Here is a 20,672-nt window from a genome sequence, read left to right as displayed (position 1 = left end):
CACTCTTGAGACATAGTTCTTTTAATTACACATTAAAACCCACATTCCTTCTTTCTTTTAATCTAATCAAATATTTCTTAAAAATCTTATAAAAAATCAATATTAAAAAAATTAATTTATATAAAATTTTAAAAACATCACAGATGAATCATACCAGCTTCTTTAACAATTAAACATACTCAATATCATTAAAAAATAATTGCAATCTAAAAGAGTCTAAATAAGTGGAAAAAAATCACAGAGAAGGGGTATTAATTAAATTATATACCAAGAAATTATTTTAAAAAATAAATATAAAATAAGGCATTAATTTAAAAAAAAATTAAAAAAGAATTAAGTTAAACGTTGTTGGGCTTGGTAAGCTAAACCTAACACTTGGCCCATCAAGAAATGGCCTCCACATGAGCCTTTATTTTTAAAAAACAATAATAGGGGAAACAACGACATGTCATCCATCTCAACCATATAGGCTGAAAAAACAAGATATTAGATTTTTTTAGAAATAAACCAATTTCAACCTCTTTTTTACCTAAAATATTTAGAAAATACCCTAGAAACCTTATTAAACCAATCAGTGGCCCTAAAAAACACTAAAAATCAACCCTAAACCAAAAATCAACCTGAAAAACAAAATCTCCCGGATTTCAGATCTATTTTAGACACTTTTAAGGTAAAAGAAAACAACATAATCTAAACTAACATCAACTTTCTCTTTTTACATTGAAATCTAGCGACTCCCTCTCTTTCCTTCCATAAAAAAAAACTGAAAAATAAGAAAAATAGAGTTAAGTATTAAAATTAAAATTTTAAAAATTATAGGAACTGATTACCTAATAGCTCAAAAAAAATAGAAGACTAATGAACTTTTAAAATAAAATTTTAATCCATCATCTATTCAACCTGTCTTTTTCATTTTTCAGTCTTTTATCTTTCAATTTAATCCTATTCTAAAAAAAGATGCAATTGGATACTAATTTGAATTTAAAAAGGTTAAATCACGCAAAATAAAAGTTTGAAGACCAAAAGGATTCAACTGAAAACTAATGTTTAAATAGGAACTGGTATAGGATTTTTCCTACAATAAATTAATCTATACCAAGATAAGATTTTGATGACATCAATGCATAATAATTTTTAACAGGGTGAATCACATTTACTAATCAATATAATTCGGTCAAATTGATTAACAAGGAGGATATCCTCTTACCCCAATAATTAATCTATGATATGAACAATGGTTGGGGTAAATTAGTAAAAAAAATAGTGGAATTGAACAATGGTTGGGGGATATCCTCTTACCCCAATCAACTCCTTATATTCATCTGTCTTGCAGTTTTCTATACGAAACGGCAGGTTCAACACAAGTGCCACCCCGAAACCACTAGTTATTGTTACACCTCTAAATGTTGCCTACATTCAAGCTGTCATTGCTTGTTCCCATAAACATGGCCTGCAAATTAGAGTTCGAAGTGGTGGCCATGACTATTGTTGCACGGGTGCGGCGTCGCGGCGATCATCCACCCTTCTCAGGGAAAAAATATGGAAATGTGGTGTATTTCTGGCAAAATATGAAGAGACAAGGAATTCTTGTCTTTTATCATTAAAATATGGATTGGGAGTCGCCACCTAGTATTCTGATTACTAGGAATCCTAACTGGTCTTTAGAGATCAGGTACGGAGACTGGTTGCGTAAAGGGAAGATATTAGCACCCCAACTACGCCCTACCTAAGGTAGGCTGCATTGTTTTAATGTCTGATAAAATCTAAGGTCGTGTTGTGGTTTCTTATTGTTCGGAATACGCATTACGTGTAATGTCATACCCCAGGTTCTATTGTCCGAAAAAAGAATCAAATATCCGGAATACGCATTACGTGTAATGTCATACCCCAGATATTAAAAGATAAACAAAATAAATTTTTTTTGTAGTTTTTGAAATTTTGGCCAATGTTCTCTTGACTTTAATAAACTGGTTATTAAAGCCAAAATGCATGCTAAAACATTGTTTTTTGATGTATGAAAAATACAATATGATTTTTTAGTTTTGAGACACTTGGCCGTATGCACAAAACATTTGTTTTTCTATTTTTTCATATTTTGGAAGTTTTGATGAAAACCGGGTATTTTAATGACAGAAAACAAATCGAGATTAAACAAAACAACGTAAAACAATAAACTCGGGAAATCACAAATATTGAAAAATATTTGTTCTTTCAAAAAAAAATTTGAAATGGGCCGGACTCGGCCCAGATCAGTGGGCTGGGCCTGACTCGGCCCAAAACCAAATGGGCTGGTTACTGTGCACCAACACAGTAACCAGCCCCTTCACCATTTGCTGCAGAACGTGAATTATTCACGTTTTGCATGCAAATGCAGGCAGGGGCTGAGCAAGAGGAAACAAAACGGGGCAGCAGGAGGTTACCTGGAGCGGCGGCGGCGGTACTGTTGTCGCGGTGGAGGGACTGCGGTGGTCGGCAGAGCTGCTCCTTCTTCTTCCTCTCCCTCCTCTGTTTTTTTTTTTTGCTCTTTTCTGCTTCTTCTTTCTTTCTTTTTCTTTTGGTTTTTCGGTCTCTCTCTTCTCTTTGATCTCGGTCTCCTTTTTTTTTTCTTCTTCTTCTTCCTTTTCCTCTCTTCCTCTCTCTCGGTCTCCCCTTTTCTTCTTTTTTTTTGGTCCCCCTCTTTGGGTTGCCTCCCCTGTTTTTATAGCCAAAAACAGGGGAGGGGACGTGGCTGGGGCGGCCACTGTGCGACCGCCTCTCCACCGCCCCTTCCAACACGTGGAAAGTGGTTGGCAATTCGGCATCTTTTAGAGGGGAGGCGGCGTCTTTTTGAAGGATGGATGACGGTGACAGAGGAAGGAAGAACAAATCTTCATCTTCCCCTGTTTCGCGTGTCCAGGGGAAGAAGAAGATGGTGCCGTTTCAAAACGGCACCGTTTCTAGCTTTCTTCTTTCTTTTTTTTTGAACAGTGTATGAAACGGCGCTGTTTTGGACAAAACGCGCCGTTTCATTTAAAAGGAAAAGGCGGCAAAACGTGACAGAGTTTACATTGGTCCGTAATTTGTGATTTGTTCAATCTAGCCCTCAATTGCAATTTCGATTTAAAAATTAATGCAATTGCATCCCTGCCAAAATCCAATAGCGCCCCTGAAGTTGGCCGCCTTTTTCACTTTGATCCTTGGTATTGAATTAGTGCAATTTGACCCTCAATTAAGCAATAAACTTCTAATTTCTTCAATTAGGCCCCTGAACGGTTTTAATTCCAGCCCCTCTACTTGCGCGCCTTTTCCATTTTGGTCCTTGGTTTTGGATATCTCCAATTAAGTCCCTAATTGACCATCAAACTTCAATATTTATGCAATTAAGCCCCTGATTTGACCAAATTAACTTCTAAAAATTATAATTTGACCCCAGAACTTTAATTTCTTCCAATTAAAGCCCAAATTAACTCCAAAATCAATTTTTCTTGCAATCAAAACCTCCATAAATTCAATTAAACTCTCAATAAAATTTAATTGAGTCCATAAACATCTGATTTTGGACTTTTCTTCCTCAAATTGAATTTTCTTTGTCAATAGGGCTATTATCAGTCAACAAAATATTGTCAAATTTTAATTTTTTTATTTTTAAACCTCCCCAACCAATTTTTGACCATTTTCTAAGTGTTTTGGCATCCTTTTTTCACTGTTATTATTTTATTTTTTTTAAGAATATTTTCTTGATTTTTTTGTATTTTATTATTTTGTATTTTGTATTTTGTATTTTTTTTGTATTTTTATTATTTTTACGTTGCCCCCCTCTTTACAATACTTACGGAGCAAAGATTTTACGTAGTAAGTGTTATAAAGATAAACAAGATTGGTCTTCCGAAACTGGTTTTCTCAACATTTGGTTGACCTGAAACTTCAACCGGACCCAAAGTCCTGTGTGTGGTTAGGCTAAACTGAGATTCCTTTCGCCAATCCCCTCTAACCAGAACCAAATCTTGTGAGTGGTTAGGATAGATTGAGATTCCTTTCGCCAATCCCCTCTAACCAGAACCAAAATCCTACGAGTGGTTAGGATAGACTGAGATTCCTTTCGCCAATCCCCTCTAACCAGAACCAAAATCCTATGTGGTTAGGATAGACTGAGATTCCTTTCGCCAATCCCCTCTAACCAGAACCAAAATCCTACGGGTGGTTAGGATAGACTGAGATTCCTTTCGTCAATCCCCTCTAACCATAACTAAAATCTTATGTGGTTAGGATAGACTGAGATTCCTTTCGCCAATCCCCTCTAACCAGAACCAAAACTCTTGTGAGGTTAGGATAGACTGAGATTCCTTTCGCCAATCCCCTCTAACCAGAACCAAAATCCTTGTGAGGTTAGGATAGACTGAGATTCCTTTCGCCAATCTCCTCTAACCAGAACCAAAACCCTACGGGTTCAAATCCTTTGTTTTCTGAAAAAAAAGACGGTATATTTTCACGGGCGACCTGCCCACACACTCACTCTTACCCTGGTCTATTTTCATGGGCGACCTGCCCAAGTAGAAAAGGAAAGAATGGTCTGATGTAATGGGTGACCTACCCAGGTGGAGGAATGGTCGAGTTGTAATGGGTGACCTACCCAACAAAAGTGGTGAGGGCTCAAAGGCGCACTCGAAAGTAGGTAGGGTTAGAAAACGCATTACCTAAGAAGTGAGGGCTCAAAGACGCATTAAAAAAAGAAGGTGAGGGCACAAAGGTACACTAAAAAAGGGAAGCAGGGTTAGAAAACGCACTACCTAAGTGGTGATGGATTAACAATTTGCTGAAATGTTGAAAACAATGCATTATGCATGATATGCATGTGTACTTACCTGAAAAATATAGGCCCCCATTTCTTCATGGTGTCTTTCTTTTCTCACAAGTTGGAGTGTTGATAGTAAACTTTGATGGCTTTTTCATTCTTGCTTACTCAAGTCACATCTTGCAAGCTGAACATCTGGAAGGGTTTTGCTGCCCTCCTACTTCTATGTCCTCCACCATTTATCTCAAGCATTGCCAATTTTGCCCGATATTTTCCTTAAAAAAGGAATCATGAAGCCAACCCTAGCATGTGCTTTTGATTGCCCCCCCAGCTTGATTATGCCCCCCAAATGTTTCAAATTGGGTTTACTTTGGGGTGAGGCTATGTGAAGTTAAGTTTGGGTTTTTTGTACAATGAAATGTTTTCATGCAAAATTTTTTGAACTTCCAAGTTTTTCCAATTAGAAAAATCATTTTGACATTGGTTCAAAATAAACTTGTTCTAAAAAATTCAAGCGATTCCTATAGACAGGTTTTTTTGAAGTGATGAAAGCGTTTTGAAGCTTTTAGGTTAAAGATGAAGTGACATCTGGTTGGTCTAAAAGGTTTAAATTTCAATTTGAGGGTTATTGAGAACCGAATCGGTTCAAAGCATTTATTTTATTTGCATGAATAATGATTTGACCCGCATGAGAAAGCACTGTCTACCAATCCAGATTGCTTGCCTTTGATCAGAAAGGGCTTGATTAGGTACGTAATGTAGGCTTTGGCTATTGGTTATGAAGAAAAGGATATTTTTCAGGCTCAAAAGGTGTTTAAGGGATTTTAAGACTAAGGATCACTTGAGCTTATTCCCTGACCTTTTCTTTTGACTTTCTTGACAAAATGGATTTCTTGCCCCCCAGTGTCGGGTTTGGGCTCTTTTTTATTTTCTTCATTTTTGTTTGGTTGAGCATAATCACCTCAGTTGTTTTTATGAGAAGCTCAAATCTTTTGGATCTTCTTTTCACAGCATCTATCTTCACTGCTTCATTTGGATGATAATGAAGGACTAAAAATTACATGATCAATTCCAGCACCCATCTTCACTGCTTTGTCTGGATGATTAAAAAAACTTCTCTTATTTCCCCCCCAGTGTGGGGTGTGATCCTAGCCAAGGTTATTTTCAAAAAATGTAATAGGCTCAACAGGGGACTGCAAAGGATAGATTCCAGCCTCGTGAAAGAATTTATCAAAGATGGCCTTTCTTCATCTCAAACTTAATTCATTGAGGATCGATAGGTCTTGCTTTCATGTGCGTATGCCAAGTGATTTATTCAGTCAAATGAAACTCAACTTTTGAGCCACCTTATGGGGTTTTATTTTTGTTTTTGTCTTTTTTTTTCAAGTTTTCTAGGTATATGTTTACCCTTCTAAGGAATCACTTGAATTTTCAGAATGCATTCGTTTTGGACAAATACCAATATGATTTCTGCTTTTGTACTCACTTTGAAGGTCCCAAAAATATCCTTGAAAACATATGAAGTTATGTATGGTTTTGGAAGAACCTAAAAAAAACACTGAAGGATTCGTCATGTTGTAGTTTTGTGAGCAAAAGTTGTGCTCAAAACGGTATTTACATGTGATAACAACAATAAGAAGTGTGATATGAACACAGGAAAGCACATGATCTTATTTAACAAGTGCTCATTTGATATAGACAGTTTGGTTCAAAAGCATGAACAAAAGACAATAATAGGGTAGACTTCCTTGGTGAATTTGTTCTCGTGCTAGCCTTCCTTTCAAAAGTTCTGTGTAGAGGACTCAAAAGACAATGTGGAAAAACACCACGGTCAAAATTTGTGTCCTTCAAAATTCATGCTATGATTTCTGCACCCATGCTGGACCATTGATGCTTTCAGATTCCCCGAACATTCCACTGTATTCACGTTAGGAGTGTCTTCAAATTCTATCCACCCGGCCTTGATTAATTGCAGAAGCTTTCTCTTGAAGGCGTTGCAGGTATAGATGCTATGCCCAGCAATACCAGCATGGTATTCACAATTGAGTTCTGGCTTGTACCAATTAGGATAAGGTGGCTGCACAGGTGACAGAGGTTCTGGAGCTATATGACCGATGCTCAATAGCTTTTGGTACATCTCATTCAGGGGTAGCGATAGTGGAGGTAGTTGTTCTTGAACCCTTTGGTAATTTTCAATTTGGCTTATGGCTTGAAAGTTATGGGGCTCAAGTTTTATGTTGGTATTCTGGGATGGAGTGTGGTAGTTTTGGGATGAATTTTTCCTACCCCTGTAACCATCTTCAACATGGTGGACCTCTTTTCTTTCGAAGCCTCTTTTCTCGGTGGGTGTAGAAATTCTACCACTCTTGACGCCTTGCTCTATGCGTTCACACACTACCACAACATCAGTAAATTGTTGGGCTGAACTACCCATCACATGTTCGTAATATGGTGCTTTGAGTGTGTTTGCAAATAAAGAGACCATCTCTTTGTCCAAAAGTGGAGGACGTACTTGAGCAGCTAATTCTCGCCATCTTTGAGCATATTCCCTTATGCTTTCTTTATCCCTTTTCTCTAGATTGGACAAGCTGGTTCTGTCGGGAGCGATGTCTAAGTTGTACTTGTACTGTTTGACAAAAGCATCCACCAGATCTTTCCATCTCTGAATTTTTGTGTTGTCCAATCTCATATATCAGCTCAAAGTTGCTCCACTTAAGCTGTCTTGAAAAAAATGCATTAGTAGTTTTTCATCATGTACTACTTCTGCCATTTTATTACAGTAGGACCTGAGATGAGTCATGGGGCATTGTGTTCCACTGTATTTGATGAACTCAGGAACACGAAACTTCTTTGGTATAACCACGTTTGGGACCAAACACATCTCTGCTGCCCGTACCGGGTCATATACGTCTACCCCTTCAATGACTTTTAGTCTAGCTTCTAGCGCCTCTATCTTAGCTTGATCAATGCTATCAGATGACTTAGCCTTATAGGACTCGTTAGCCGATGCCTCCATGCCTGTTGGGGCTGGTGCAGGTGTCGCTGACTGCATAAATATTGGACTTTGCTGAGGCTCTTGACCATGTTCGTTCATTCTTTCTTCAAGTTGAACTGTAGTAGGAGCCTGATTAAAGGTGACCGATCGGTTAGAAAGACCTTCACCAGAGGTATTTCTCAGTGTTTGCTCGACTAAGCTAGTGAGGTGAGCCACACTTGTTTTCAGAGACTCCAACTTTGCTTGAAAATGGGCATCACGTTGAGCACGCTCTTCATCTTCCATGTTTCTTGCTCGAAGTCGGGTGTTGTAGACTTTTTGGGGACCTATATTTCAACCTGGCATGTATGCATGTTATTTACACTGAAATAAGTTATGCATTATAATTTATATGATGAACTCGCCCTTCAAGGGGTGACACATGATCGTACCCCTTGCATGCTGAAACAAGAATCTTGTTTCTTGTCCAAACTCTGCGAGGACCATATTCTGTGTGATGGTCATTGTGTCACCCACAAGTCTTGAGTTCAAGATGCTTCAAGAAGGGTTTGTCTTTATGCAACTAAAGTAGCACATACAACCTAAGGATAGGTTCTATTCATTATGTGAGCATGGGTAAGTTTTCTACCTGGTCTCAAAAGGGTCTCATATCTGCCCAGTGACGATCTTCGTAAAGACAGTATAGGGGCGTTGCGAGAAATGGTTAAGGCACGTATACCCACCATTACCAAGCAGGCACTCAGATATGAGTTGGGTGTTTCACGCCTCTGAACCCTGACCAATAGTCATAGGGCAGATCGCTAATTCCCCACTTAACTTAGAAGCTTGTGTGCGCTTGAAAAATGTAAAGCATGTGATGCATGAAGCAGTTCTATACGATGCATGAACAAATATGTATGTAAATTACAGCGCGTAAACAATAAATACAGGAAATGCATATATAAAACCCGCAAACCAATGAATAAAACACAATGATGAGACAAAAACAATGCTTAGTCCACAAGGTCCCCAGTGGAGTCGCCATTCTGTCGCACGGGTGCGGCATCGCGGCGATCATCCACCCTTCTCAGGGAAAAAATATGGAAATGTGGTGTATTTCTGGCAAAATATGAAGAGACAAGGAATTCTTGTCTTTTATCATTAAAATATGGATTGGGAGTCGCCACCTAGTATTCTGGTTACTAGGAATCCTAACTGGTCTTTAGAGATCAAGTACGGAGACTGGTTGCGTAAAGGGAAGGTATTAGCACCCCAACTACGCCCTACCTAAGGTAGGCTGCATTGTTTTAATGTCTGATAAAATCTAAGGTCGTGTTGTGGTTTCTTATTGTTTGGAATACGCATTACGTGTAATGTCATACCCCAGGTTCTATTGTCCGAAAAAAGAATCAAATATCCGGAACACGCATTACGTGTAATGTCATACCCCGGATATTAAAAGATAAACAAAATAAAATTTTTTTGTTGTTTTTGAAATTTTGGCCAATGTTCTCTTGACTTTAATAAACTGGTTATTAAAGCCAAAATGCATGCTAAAACATTGTTTTTTGATGTATGAAAAATACAATATGATTTTTTAGCTTTAAGACACTTGGCCATATGCACAAAACATTTTTTTTTCTATTTTTTCATATTTTGGAAGTTTTGATGAAAACCGGGTATTTTAATAACAGAAAACAAATCGAGATTAAACAAAACAACGTAAAACAATACACTCAGGAAATCACAAATATTGAAAAATATTTTTTCTTTCAAAAAAAATTTGAAATGGGCTGGACTCGGCCCAGATCAGTGGGCTGGGCCTGACTCGGCCCAAAACCAAATGAGCTGGTTACTGTGCACCAACACAGTAACCAGCCCCTTCACCATTTGCTGCAGAACGTGAATTATTCACGTTCTGCATGCAAATGCAGGCAGGGGCTGAGCAAGAGGAAACAAAACGGGGCAGCAGGAGGTTACCTGGAGCGGCGGCGGCGGTGCTGTTGTCGCGGTGGAGGGACTGCGGTGGCTGGCAGAGCTGCTCCTTCTTCTTCCTCTCCCTCCTCTGTTTTTTTTTGCTCTTTTCTGCTTCTTCTTTCTTTCTTTTTCTTTTGGTTTTTTGGTCTCTCTCTTCTCTTTGTTCTCGTTCTCCTTTTTCTTCTTCTTCTTCTTCTTCCTTTTCCTCTTTTCCTCTCTCTCGGTCTCCCCTTTTTGCTTTTTTTTTTGGCCCCCCTCTTTGGGCTGCCTCCCCTGTTTTTATAGCCAAAAACAGGGGAGGGGACGTGGCTGGGGCGGCCACTGTGCGACCGCCCCTCCACCGCCCCTTCCAACACGTGGAAAGTGGTTGGCAATTCGGCATCTTTTAGAGGGGAGGCGGCGTCTTTTTGAAGGATGGATGGCGGTGACAGAGGAAGGAAGAACAAATCTTCTTCTTCCCCTGTTTCGCGTGTCCAGGGGAAGAAGAAGATGGTGACGTTTCAAAACGGCACCGTTTCTAGCTTTCTTCTTTTTTTTTTTTTTGAACAGTGTATGAAACGACGCCGTTTTGGACAAAATGCGCCGTTTCATTTAAAAGGAAAAGGCGGCAAAACATGACAGAGTTTACATTGGTCCGCAATTTGTGATTTGTTCAATCGAGTCCTCAATTGCAATTTCGATTTAGAAATTAATGCAATTGCATCCCTGCCAAAATCCAACAGCTCCCCTGAAGTTGGCCGTATTTTTCACTTTGATCCTTGGTCTTGAATTAGTGCAATTTGACCCTCAATTGAGCAATAAACTTCTAATTTCTTCAATTAGGCCCCTGAACGGTTTTAATTCCAGCCCCTCTACTTGTGCGCCTTTTCTATTTTGGTCCTTGGTTTTGGATTTCTCCAATTAAGTTCCTAATTGACCATCAAACTTCAATATTTATGCAATTAAGCCCCTGATTTGACCAAATTAACTTCTAAAAATTATAATTTGACCCCAGAACTTTAATTTCTTCCAATTAAAGCCCAAATTAACTCCAAAATCAATTTTTCTTGCAATCAAAACCTCCATAAATTCAATTAAACTCTCAATAAAATTTAATTGAATCCATAAATATCTGATTTTGGACTTTTCTTCCTCAAATTGAATTTTCTTTGTCAATAGGGCTATTATCAGTCAACAAAATATTGTCAAATTTTAATTTTTGTATTTTTAAACCTCCCCAACCAATTTTTGACTATTTTCTAAGCGTTCTGGCATCCTTTTTTCACTGTTATTATTATTATTATCATTTTTTAGAATATTTTCTTGATTTTTTTGTATTTTATTATTTTGTATTTTGTATTTTGTATTTTTTTTTGTATTTTTATTATTTTTTATGCGGGATAAAAAATGGATTACAACATCTATGAGGCATAGTTTTAAAACCCGACCCGGTTATCAACCCGGTCAAGTGATCGGGTCACGGGTCAGATGGGTTGACCCGGGTTAACCCGGGTCAACCCAAAAAAAAACAGCTTTTGTGTTCTTGATGGCTAATAACAAGAATAATTGGCGGTTCCAAATTTGCAATAGTCACTGGCTACCCTTCCTGTCCTGTGAGACACAGTTTTCTCAATCAATCAATGAGCAATTATTATAGAATTTCTACGCGCCATTATCCCAGTTGCTACAAGATCTGACAATATATTAACTTCAAAGATTTACTAATTTTTTATTTAATATCAAATATATTTTTTTAAAATAATTTAACTTTAAAAAACTATTGTAAACATACAACATCATCCATCACGACAGCTTAATTATTTTATCTACACACAAAATTGAAATCCATCCTGGAAATTATAAATGATTGAAACTTTTCCCATTCTGCTTTCTCACAATCCTGAATAAAAACCCAGTTATCCCAGTTGAAAGGCAAAAAGGAGTGTTTATTTTGATCGGAAAGATTGAAACTTTGGTTTTGTTGTTTGAGAGGGAGAGAGAGAAGATGGGCGATAAAAATGATGGCTTGGGCTTGAGTTTGAGCTTGGGATATGCTACACAACGGAATCATCATCAGCAGCCTTCTTTGAAGCTAAATCTCATGCCTTTGGATTCACAAAACAAACATAAAAAAACTTCCTGGACTGACCTCTTTCAATCACCAGGTACCTGTTTTGTTTCTTCTTGTTTTTGGGCTCTAAAAAAACAAGCTTTCAGTACTGTCTTTGATTCAGATCTGTGTTTTCGGTTAATTACAAGATTCCCATTATTGTTTTTGTTATTGCAGATAGAACATGTGAATATTTGATACGAGGTTGTTTCAACGAGGGATTGACATGAACAGGGTACCGGCAGCTGTGGCAGATTGTGATGACGAAACTGGGGTTTCTTCACCAAACAGTACACTATCCAGCTTGATCAGTGGTAAAAGAAGCGAAAGAGAACAGATTGGAGAAGAAACAGAAGCAGAGAGAACCTCTTGGCATCTTGGGTACTATTGGTTGCAGTTTTCGATCTGGGTAGGGATTCTTGGTTGTCTAAGAGTAACCATTGCTTCTGTTATGCTACGTTCAACTACCTCCTCCCTGAATCTTTAATTTTATCCATCAAAGCCATCTCTTCTCGTCTCTTTCTCAAGCCATCTCTCCTCGTCTCTCTCGCACTATAGTTAATTGACCGGGTCTCACCCGGGTCTGACCGGGTGGACCGGGTCCCGGGTCGACCCGGCGGGTCGACCGGGTTTTGCCGGGCCAATTTCCAAGCGGGTTTTTGCTTCCACCCGGAACGGTCCCAGGCCTGGGTCGGCCGGGTCCCGGGTCTACCCGCCAGGCCGATCCGGGTTTTAAAACACTGCTATGAGGGCCTCTCTTATGTTTCGGTTCTACCCTTTGTGGTTATTGATCTGATCAATATGCGAACAGTTACAGTTGATGTAGGAAACAAAATTGCATGGGTTCAAGCTGGTGCTACACTAGGAGAAGTTTACTACAGAATTGCTGAGAAAAGTAGAACTCTTGCCTTCCCAGTAGGTGTTTGCCCAACTATGGGATCCGGTGGGCACATTAGTGGAGGAGGACATGGGATGATGATGCGTAAATATGGCCTCGCTGCAGACCACATTATTGATGTCAAATTAATCGATGTTAAAGGTAGAATCCTTGACCGAGCATCGATGGGAGAGGATCTGTTTTGGGCCATTCGAGGAGGTGGAGGCAACACCTTTGGAGTTGTTGTTGCGTGGAAACTGGAATTGGTCACAGTTCCACCAACTGTGACAGTGTTCAATGTCACTAGAACTTTGGAACAAAATGCAACAAAACTGGTTCATCAGTGGCAGTCGGCAATAGGAAAGTTTGACGAAGATCTATTTTCCAGAATTTTCCTTTCGAGAGTTAACACTTCTCAGGAAGGAAAGACAACAATACTCGCCGTATACACTTCCTTGTTTCTTGGTGGAGTCGATAGACTCCTATCAATGATGCAACAGAGCTTTCCCCAGCTCGGTTTGGTTAAAGAAGACTGCATCGAGATGAGTTGGATCGAGTCTACTGTCTACTTTGCTAAATTTCCACGCAATACATCCTTGGATGTTTTGCTTGATAGGAGGCCAGGATCCACAACATCTTTCAAAGGAAAAACAGACTATGTGACAGAGCCTATACCTGAAATCGCTTTGGAAGGAATATGGGAAAGGCTTAACCAACTGGATGCCCAAGTAGCTGAATTGCAATTCACAGGCTATGGGGGAAAAATGGACGGAATTTCCGAGACCAGCATTCCATTTCCACATAGAGCTGGGAATCTATTCCAAATTCATTATGCAGTCTTTTTGGGCGATCAAGACACTGAGAGATCTCAAATATATACAAGCTGGATCAGAAAACTTTACAGCTATATGACTCCTTATGTTACGAAAAATCCACGACAAGCATATATCAATTACAGAGATCTTGACCTGGGAATGAACAACCTGGGCAACACAAGTTACAAACAAGCAAGAATTTGGGGTACCAAATATTTCAAGAACAACTTTGACCGGTTGGTGCATGTGAAGACAAAAGTTGATCCAGCTAATTTCTTTAGAAATGAACAAAGCATCCCTCCTCTCTCATCTTGGTGATAGTATATCAGAAATATTATACATATTATTGTTGAATAAATTAAAAATGAAAGATAATAAAAGATATGGTGGTCTTCTTCATGTCTGACTAGTCATGGATAGAATTTCACGTTGTATTGATTTGCCTAGTTAGTAATTAATAAATAAAGGTGTAGACATAATTTTCAGCATTTAAAATTAAAGAAGTGTATAAATGTTTGATTTATAATAGTTGATGAATTATGGCACATGAAATTTTTTTTTCACTCTTTTTGTCTCTTGTCTTGGTTTGCATGCTTTCATTTACAATTCTTTTCTTTCCTTTGCTGTAAGAAAAAAGAAAAGGAAAAAGCTTTCTTGCACCAGTGCAAAGGAAAATAGCAAACTGACTTGGCACTCATTGTGTAAATTAGGATCATTTTTTCCTTGCACAGCTTAGACCTTACACAGATTAAGATTTTTTTTCTGTTTTGCCTTGGCTTGCGTGTCTCCACTTGTTAATTTCTTTCTTTCCCTGATGAAGATGTTGAAAGTTCTAATCAAAAAATTTATGACAAGCAAAGATTATGTTGAACACTAACAAGTATTGTTATAGTACAAATGGTAATTAATTCCTATTTTTTAAAATTCAATTGTTTGAAAGACTTGGCATTCCTACTTGAACATTAGAGCATGGTGGGACTTGATTTAAAAATGAGGGAGGGCTACCATCTATATATTGTGTACTATAAAATTCATTAAAAATCTTGTTAAGCTAAAAAAATAAAAATAGATATTAAAAGATGAACGTTTAAAGTGAGGGGCGACTATATAGTGCTTATTAAAAGCCAAGTAAAATAAAGAAAGCCAAACTTGAGGGCCTTATATATAGTCAAGGAGGCAAGCTCTTTCTGAATGAACTAATACGATGAAAATCTATTGTTAAACTTAGAGTTGTTAAACTCTCCTTTTCTAGTAGGTCAATAACGTAACCTACAACCTAAGACTTGGTTTACCCGGGTTTTTTGTCGAACTAGGTGGGTGTTGATCTAGTCAAACCTAATTAGTCTTGCCTATTGTTACTTATTTTTTGAACCCACATAAACAGAAAAGAGAAAATAAAAAGAGAAAAGAGAAAATAAAAAAATAAAAATTGTTGAAAGAAAATAATAATAAAAAAGATATATTAGTGAGAAGAGTATATCAGAATGCCTAGAAAATTGCCGAAGACTGGTTGAGGAAGATCAAATTTATTAAGGACTTAATTGCAAGAAAAATTGATTTTTAAAAGTCAATTTAAAGTTTAATTAGAATTAATTAAAGTCTGGAAGTTGAATTGTAATTTTTAAGAGTTAATTTCATTAAATTAGGGGCTTAATTGGATAAATAATGAAGAAATCCAAAACCAAGGATCAAATTGAAAAAGATGCGTGAATATGCAGGTTGGAATTGACCAAATTCGGGCTCAAATTGAAGAAATTAGAAGTTTGTTGGTCAATTAAGGGTCAAAATGCACAAATTCAGAACCAAGGACCAAAATAAAAAAGATGGCAAACTTAAGGGCTGATATTTGAGTTTGATGAGGGTTAAATTGCATGCAATTAAAAAGCTTTTGTGTTAATTAAGGGTGAATGTGCCACAATTGAAAGAACAAGGACTAAATTAAAACTTTGCCAAATAACCACAATTGAAAGAACAAGGACTAAATTAAAACTTTGCCAAATAAAAAATTAAAAACGCTAACATCCTCTTTATAACCCTATTTGCATGAAATTAGATGTTTACATCCTAATTTTTCCATGAAGGTCTCTAACATCTTGTCTTTAATCATTCATCACTCAATTTTCAGATTTAAGGCTGATCAGGTTGACACCTTTAAATGAGATGAATGTGGAGTTACAAACCTTCAAATTGAGTAAGGATGGATCCAAATAAAAGGTGTACACCCCCTCTATTAGATTCAGGTTGTCTTAGCCGAAGATAACGTTAAAAGTGCATTAACAAAGCATTGAAAGTGGACAAATCAGTCAACCCCAACAGTGCAACTATCTTAGAAAAAACGATTTGGTTTTCATGTGTTCACACACAAAGGCTCCTCAATAGGTCCATATCAAGGGTTTACAAAACTTATCTCAAGATCAAGAGGTTAGGAATGGATTCAAGACTTCTCAAAACCCTATAAATCATGCTTAGGGGCTGGAACAGAAAAGAGAAAAAGAAAAAAAAGAAAAATATAAGAAAAGATAAGAAAAAAGAGCATAATAATAGTAAAAATATAAAGTTATAGGTCTAAGAGAAAAAAATCAAGTGTTCTTAAGCTTCGTAAGCTTGTGAGAGGCAAAACTTTTCAAAGAAAAGCCAAGAGAAAATAGCTATTCTAGGTATACATTGCAAACCCCAAAGTAGGTCCTTTGTGACGTGCTTTGTTGTTTTTTATATTTGTTTTGTTTATGTCTATGTTTACAAGTATAAAAACAATTTGAATGCTTAACAATCAATGTTACATTCACCTCTTTATTACCTTCATTTCTGTTTAATGAAGTTGTTTTAATATTTGTTTTATGTTTTTAATGTATTAAAGTTTCTGTTTAAGTTTTTCTTTTGATATATAAATATTTTTTTAGCTTTGGTTTAGTTTAAGTTATGCATGTTAATGCAAAGGTGTTTATCATAATCTTATTGAGCCTGTTCATGAATAAAACTTGGTTGAGAAAACCAATTTTAAATCCATATTACATGAACATGTAGAATGTTTTGGAAATTTTCTGGGCTTTCTAGGCATGTTCATTGTGTTCTTGGAAAGAACATTGCCTTAGCTCCTAGATTCAGACCATGTTTGGTCTATTTCTTTGCACAAAACTCTTTCTTATGCATGACTAACCAATAATCTAGTGTTTATTCGTACAAATAACATGTTTATAATGATTTTTTTTTATAATTATCGAGAGTATATTGAGAAGGCCATAAAGCCAATAGCCAAAGAGAAATATAAGGGATATGAAAAAAGAAAAAAATTGATCTACTACAGCAAACAACAAAAAAACTACCTAAGATTTCTTATTACACCACAATTTGATGCCATCAGAAGATCTTAAGAGGTCATTTCCTGTATAAGTGAAGTTTGAATCCTGAGTATGCAACCAAATAGCAACCCGATGAAGGATGGTGGAGAAACAATCAAACAAGTTTATAGTTCCCTCCTCAAAAACAATTTTGTTCCTCAACAACCAAATACCCCAAATAGTACTACTTGAAATTAGTCTCCAAGCTGATCTTTGGAATTTGCCATCTACCATTTCGGGCCACTGCAGAAGCAGCGAGTCAAGTGTTCTCGGTAAACAACATTGGATACCCCACCAATCCAAAACTTTCATCCAAACACTCATAGAAAAGATACAATGTATAAAAAGATGCTCTGAGGTCTCCAAATCTGAGCTGCAAAAGACACATGAAGCTTGTGTGGCAGACAAAACAGTCCGTTGATAGAGAAAAGCTCTTGTACTAACTTTGTCCTGTACTGCCAACCAGAGAAACACCTGAACATTCGGAGGGGCCCCTTTAATCCAAACATTAGCTTCGAAAACTCTATCATTCGTAGATGAGGTATTATCAATTAGGGAGCAACAAGATTTAACTGAGAAGCTTCCATCATAATTACATGGCCATATAAGTTTGTCATCTTTTCCTTGCTGAATTATCGTTGGCTCCAGCATTGAGAGCAAATGATGATATTGTTGCTCTTCATAAGATAAGAGGTTCCTACGCCAAACCAAATTCCATCGCCATTGATCATTCACCCATTGACCCATCTCATTAACCAAACCATTCCGAAAAGTAAAATTTTGGTAAAGCCTAGGGAAAATGCTATGTAAAGCATTTGATCCTATCCACACGTTAGACTAGAAGAGAATGGAGGATCCATCTCCAATCATGAATTTAATGTTTTCATGCAATACTAAGCCGATAACACTGTTTTGATCTAAGATTGACAAAACGTCTTTCCAAAATGGGGAAATATGACCATGCAATTTTGGGATTCCATTCTCGAAAGTTAGGGAGTAAAAATGGGTTGTTACCTGTTTCCATAAGGCATGGTCTGGTAAGCTTAGCCTCCATATCCATTTCAAAAGCATGGATATATTTTTAGACATTAAAGAACCCAACCCGAGGCCTTCCTCTTTTCGAGCTTTCACAACAATACGCCACTGTACCTTGCAGATTTTCTTTTGCTTCGCCACTCCAGACCACAAGAATCTTCATTGAATAGATGTTAGTATATTACAGACACCTTTCGGCATAAGAAAAGAAGACATATAATATACTGGCAATGAACTCAAGACACTTTTGATTAGGCAAATACGCCCTGCCATACTAAGCATACGACCTCTCCACATGCTCAACTTTCTTCTGAAATTCTCAATAATAGGCTTCCATGTAGACAATCTTTTAGGATTGGATCCCAAAGGCATGCCCAGATAAAAGCAAGGCAAGGAATCAAATCTGCAAAAGACTGAATATACCATACTAGCACAAGATCTTCCCCAACATTTATGCCAATTAAAGAGCTTTTAACAGATCATCTGCAATGAAATTCCAAACAAGCCTGTAGAATTTGAAATTGAAACCATCTGGACCCGGACTCTTGCTCCCATCACAATCCCAAACGCTCTGCTTTAATTCTTCCAATGTGATATCTCGCTCCAAGCTAGCTGAAGAAGAAGCCGAGAGTGTTTTAAAACCAATAGGCCCTAAACCAATTCGGAATCTATCAGGACTTCTGAATAAGTTGGAGAAGAAGCTAACTGCCACATCTTTTTATGACCGGTAAGCCTTCAACAACAGAACCATTATGAACCACTTTCAGGAGATAGTTTTTAGCCCTCCTGAAGTTAGCAATTAGATGGAAGAAACGCGTGTTGCGATCACCCAAGCGACACCAAATTTGGCGAGACTTTTGACGCCACATGCTTTCTATATGCAAGTTACATTGCCACTGCTTCTTGATCAATGAATCAAGCGAGTTCTGCTCTGCAGTAGATAATTTCCCATACTCTGATTTTTGTTCTATAGCTGAAATATTGCTTTGGATCAATGCCAAAGCAGTCTCCTGATGCCCAAACCCAACCCAATTCCACTGTCTGAGCCGAGTTGCCATAAAGCTGAGCTTCTTAATGAGCTTGAACTGACCTGAAAATTCATTGCAAGCTTCATCCCATATACCCTTTACGATATCTTTAAAATTTGGATGATGAAGCCAACAATCCATGAATTTGAAAGGAATCCAACCTTTTTCTATAGGTAAAACCCCTAGGATTAAAGGGCAATGATCAGAGAACCCTCTTGGAAGCCGTCGAAGAGACAAAAGGGGGAATTGCAAATGACAACAAAGACTAGAAAAAATACAGTCCAGTTTACTCATGGATCCCCCACGAAACCAGGTGTACGAACCCTCTGACATGTTGTACTCGATTAGGTTACAATCATCAATAAAAAGTCTAAAAGCCGTTGAACCCACCTTGTTAATGAAGTCGCTGCTTCTGTCACTTCGCAACAAAGTTTCATTGAAGTCACGTGCTAAAAACCAAGGACACTCAAAAGCAGCTTTCAGAATACGAAGGTCCTTCCAAAGAAGAAGTCTGTCAGCTTGATTGTAAAGGGCATATACACCTACCACCGCCCCTAAGAAGCCAGTCAAGACATTCTGCCCAAATAACCCGATCCAACCATGACCATACTCCACTGATGATACCGCAAACTTAGAGTTATCCCACATAGCCAAAATGCCCCCTTTAGTACCTTCAGCCTCATTACCAAACCAAGAAACATTGCTGACGTTCCATAACTGAAAAACCAATCTGTCTGAGTAACTTTGTAACTTAGTTTCAAACAAAAAACAAACCTCTATATTAAAATCCCTGATTCACTTTGAAACTATTCTCTTCTTTCTAGTTAACCCCAAACCACAAGAATTCCATGAAAGAATCTGCATAAGAAAAGAGATTTAAAATCCTTACTGAACAAAGAGGAACATATGCTCACTGGGATGCTTCCCAATCAGCCTTCTCTTTACGCCTTTGCTGATTTATATAGGATGTGAAGTCATCTAAATTGTGAGGTTTTTCAATCTGCAAAACCTCTCCTATTTCCAGCATTATAATGATTTTTAATCATGAGGTTTTAGTTTTGAACCGAAACCCATTTTAACTAAATCATGATGATTTAATGAAAATCGAAGTGAATGAACCTTTAATTCTTGATCCTTGAATGATTTCAAGTTAACCTAGTTTGGTGTGGTGTGTATAAATATCCACAAAACTAAATTTGTTTCTTTTTGGACTTCATGTTTTGCCAAATGGCTCGCTACATGATTCTGTTTTGTAATTAAGAGTGTATGTAAAGTTCACAAAAGAGAGGGTACTACAAGCATTTGAAATGTCATGGAATTCACCTTGTAAATGCTATCATCTTATAATCCAACTAATTGCATTAAATGAATCACTTCTGGCAAAAGCATAGGACCAATCAATACTCAATTTAAAAGCTTTTTTACAACAAATCAATGAATATATTCTGAATGTATTCATTAGCCCATAAACAATGTTTACATGCATTTGTCAAAGGACTATAAAAAAACCTACCCGGAGCTCTTGAAAGGTTACTAAAATTAAGAGTGTTCAAAAAAATCAAAAAATCGATTAAACCGAGAAAACTGGAAAAAAAACAACTGAAAAAATTGAACCGTGAAAAAAAACTGATTAAACCGATTAAAATTTTGAAAAAAACCGACCGGTTCGGTTCGGTTTCGGTTTTTTAAGCCTGGAACTGAAAAAACCGAGCCAAACCAAGCCAAAACCGAGCTAAACTGAAAAAACTAAAAAACATTACCAGAAGCC

The 20,672-nt window shown here is 37.4% G+C and overlaps 2 protein-coding genes across 2 annotated transcripts; one reads left to right on the top strand and one right to left on the bottom strand.

The window, feature by feature from the left end:
- The first annotated feature begins 1,276 nt into the window (after positions 1-1,276).
- Positions 1,277-14,039, top strand: LOC133670695 (tetrahydroberberine oxidase-like). Its single transcript, XM_062091266.1, has 2 exons — positions 1,277-1,478; positions 12,551-14,039. Exons 1-2 carry the CDS (start codon positions 1,277-1,279, stop codon positions 13,819-13,821), a joined length of 1,473 nt encoding a protein of 490 aa, XP_061947250.1. The 3' UTR covers positions 13,822-14,039.
- A 4,297-nt stretch (positions 14,040-18,336) lies between these two features.
- Positions 18,337-19,931, bottom strand: LOC133670684 (uncharacterized). Its single transcript, XM_062091256.1, has 3 exons — positions 19,819-19,931; positions 18,583-19,607; positions 18,337-18,488 (listed from the first exon to the last, which is right to left on the bottom strand). Exons 1-3 carry the CDS (start codon positions 19,929-19,931, stop codon positions 18,337-18,339), a joined length of 1,290 nt encoding a protein of 429 aa, XP_061947240.1.
- Positions 19,932-20,672: the final 741 nt, after the last annotated feature.

The sequence above is a fragment of the Populus nigra genome, chromosome 1 (assembly GCF_951802175.1).
Source record: "Populus nigra chromosome 1, ddPopNigr1.1, whole genome shotgun sequence".
Classification (NCBI taxonomy): domain Eukaryota; kingdom Viridiplantae; phylum Streptophyta; class Magnoliopsida; order Malpighiales; family Salicaceae; genus Populus; species Populus nigra.
This window is presented reverse-complemented; position numbering and strand designations above follow the sequence as displayed.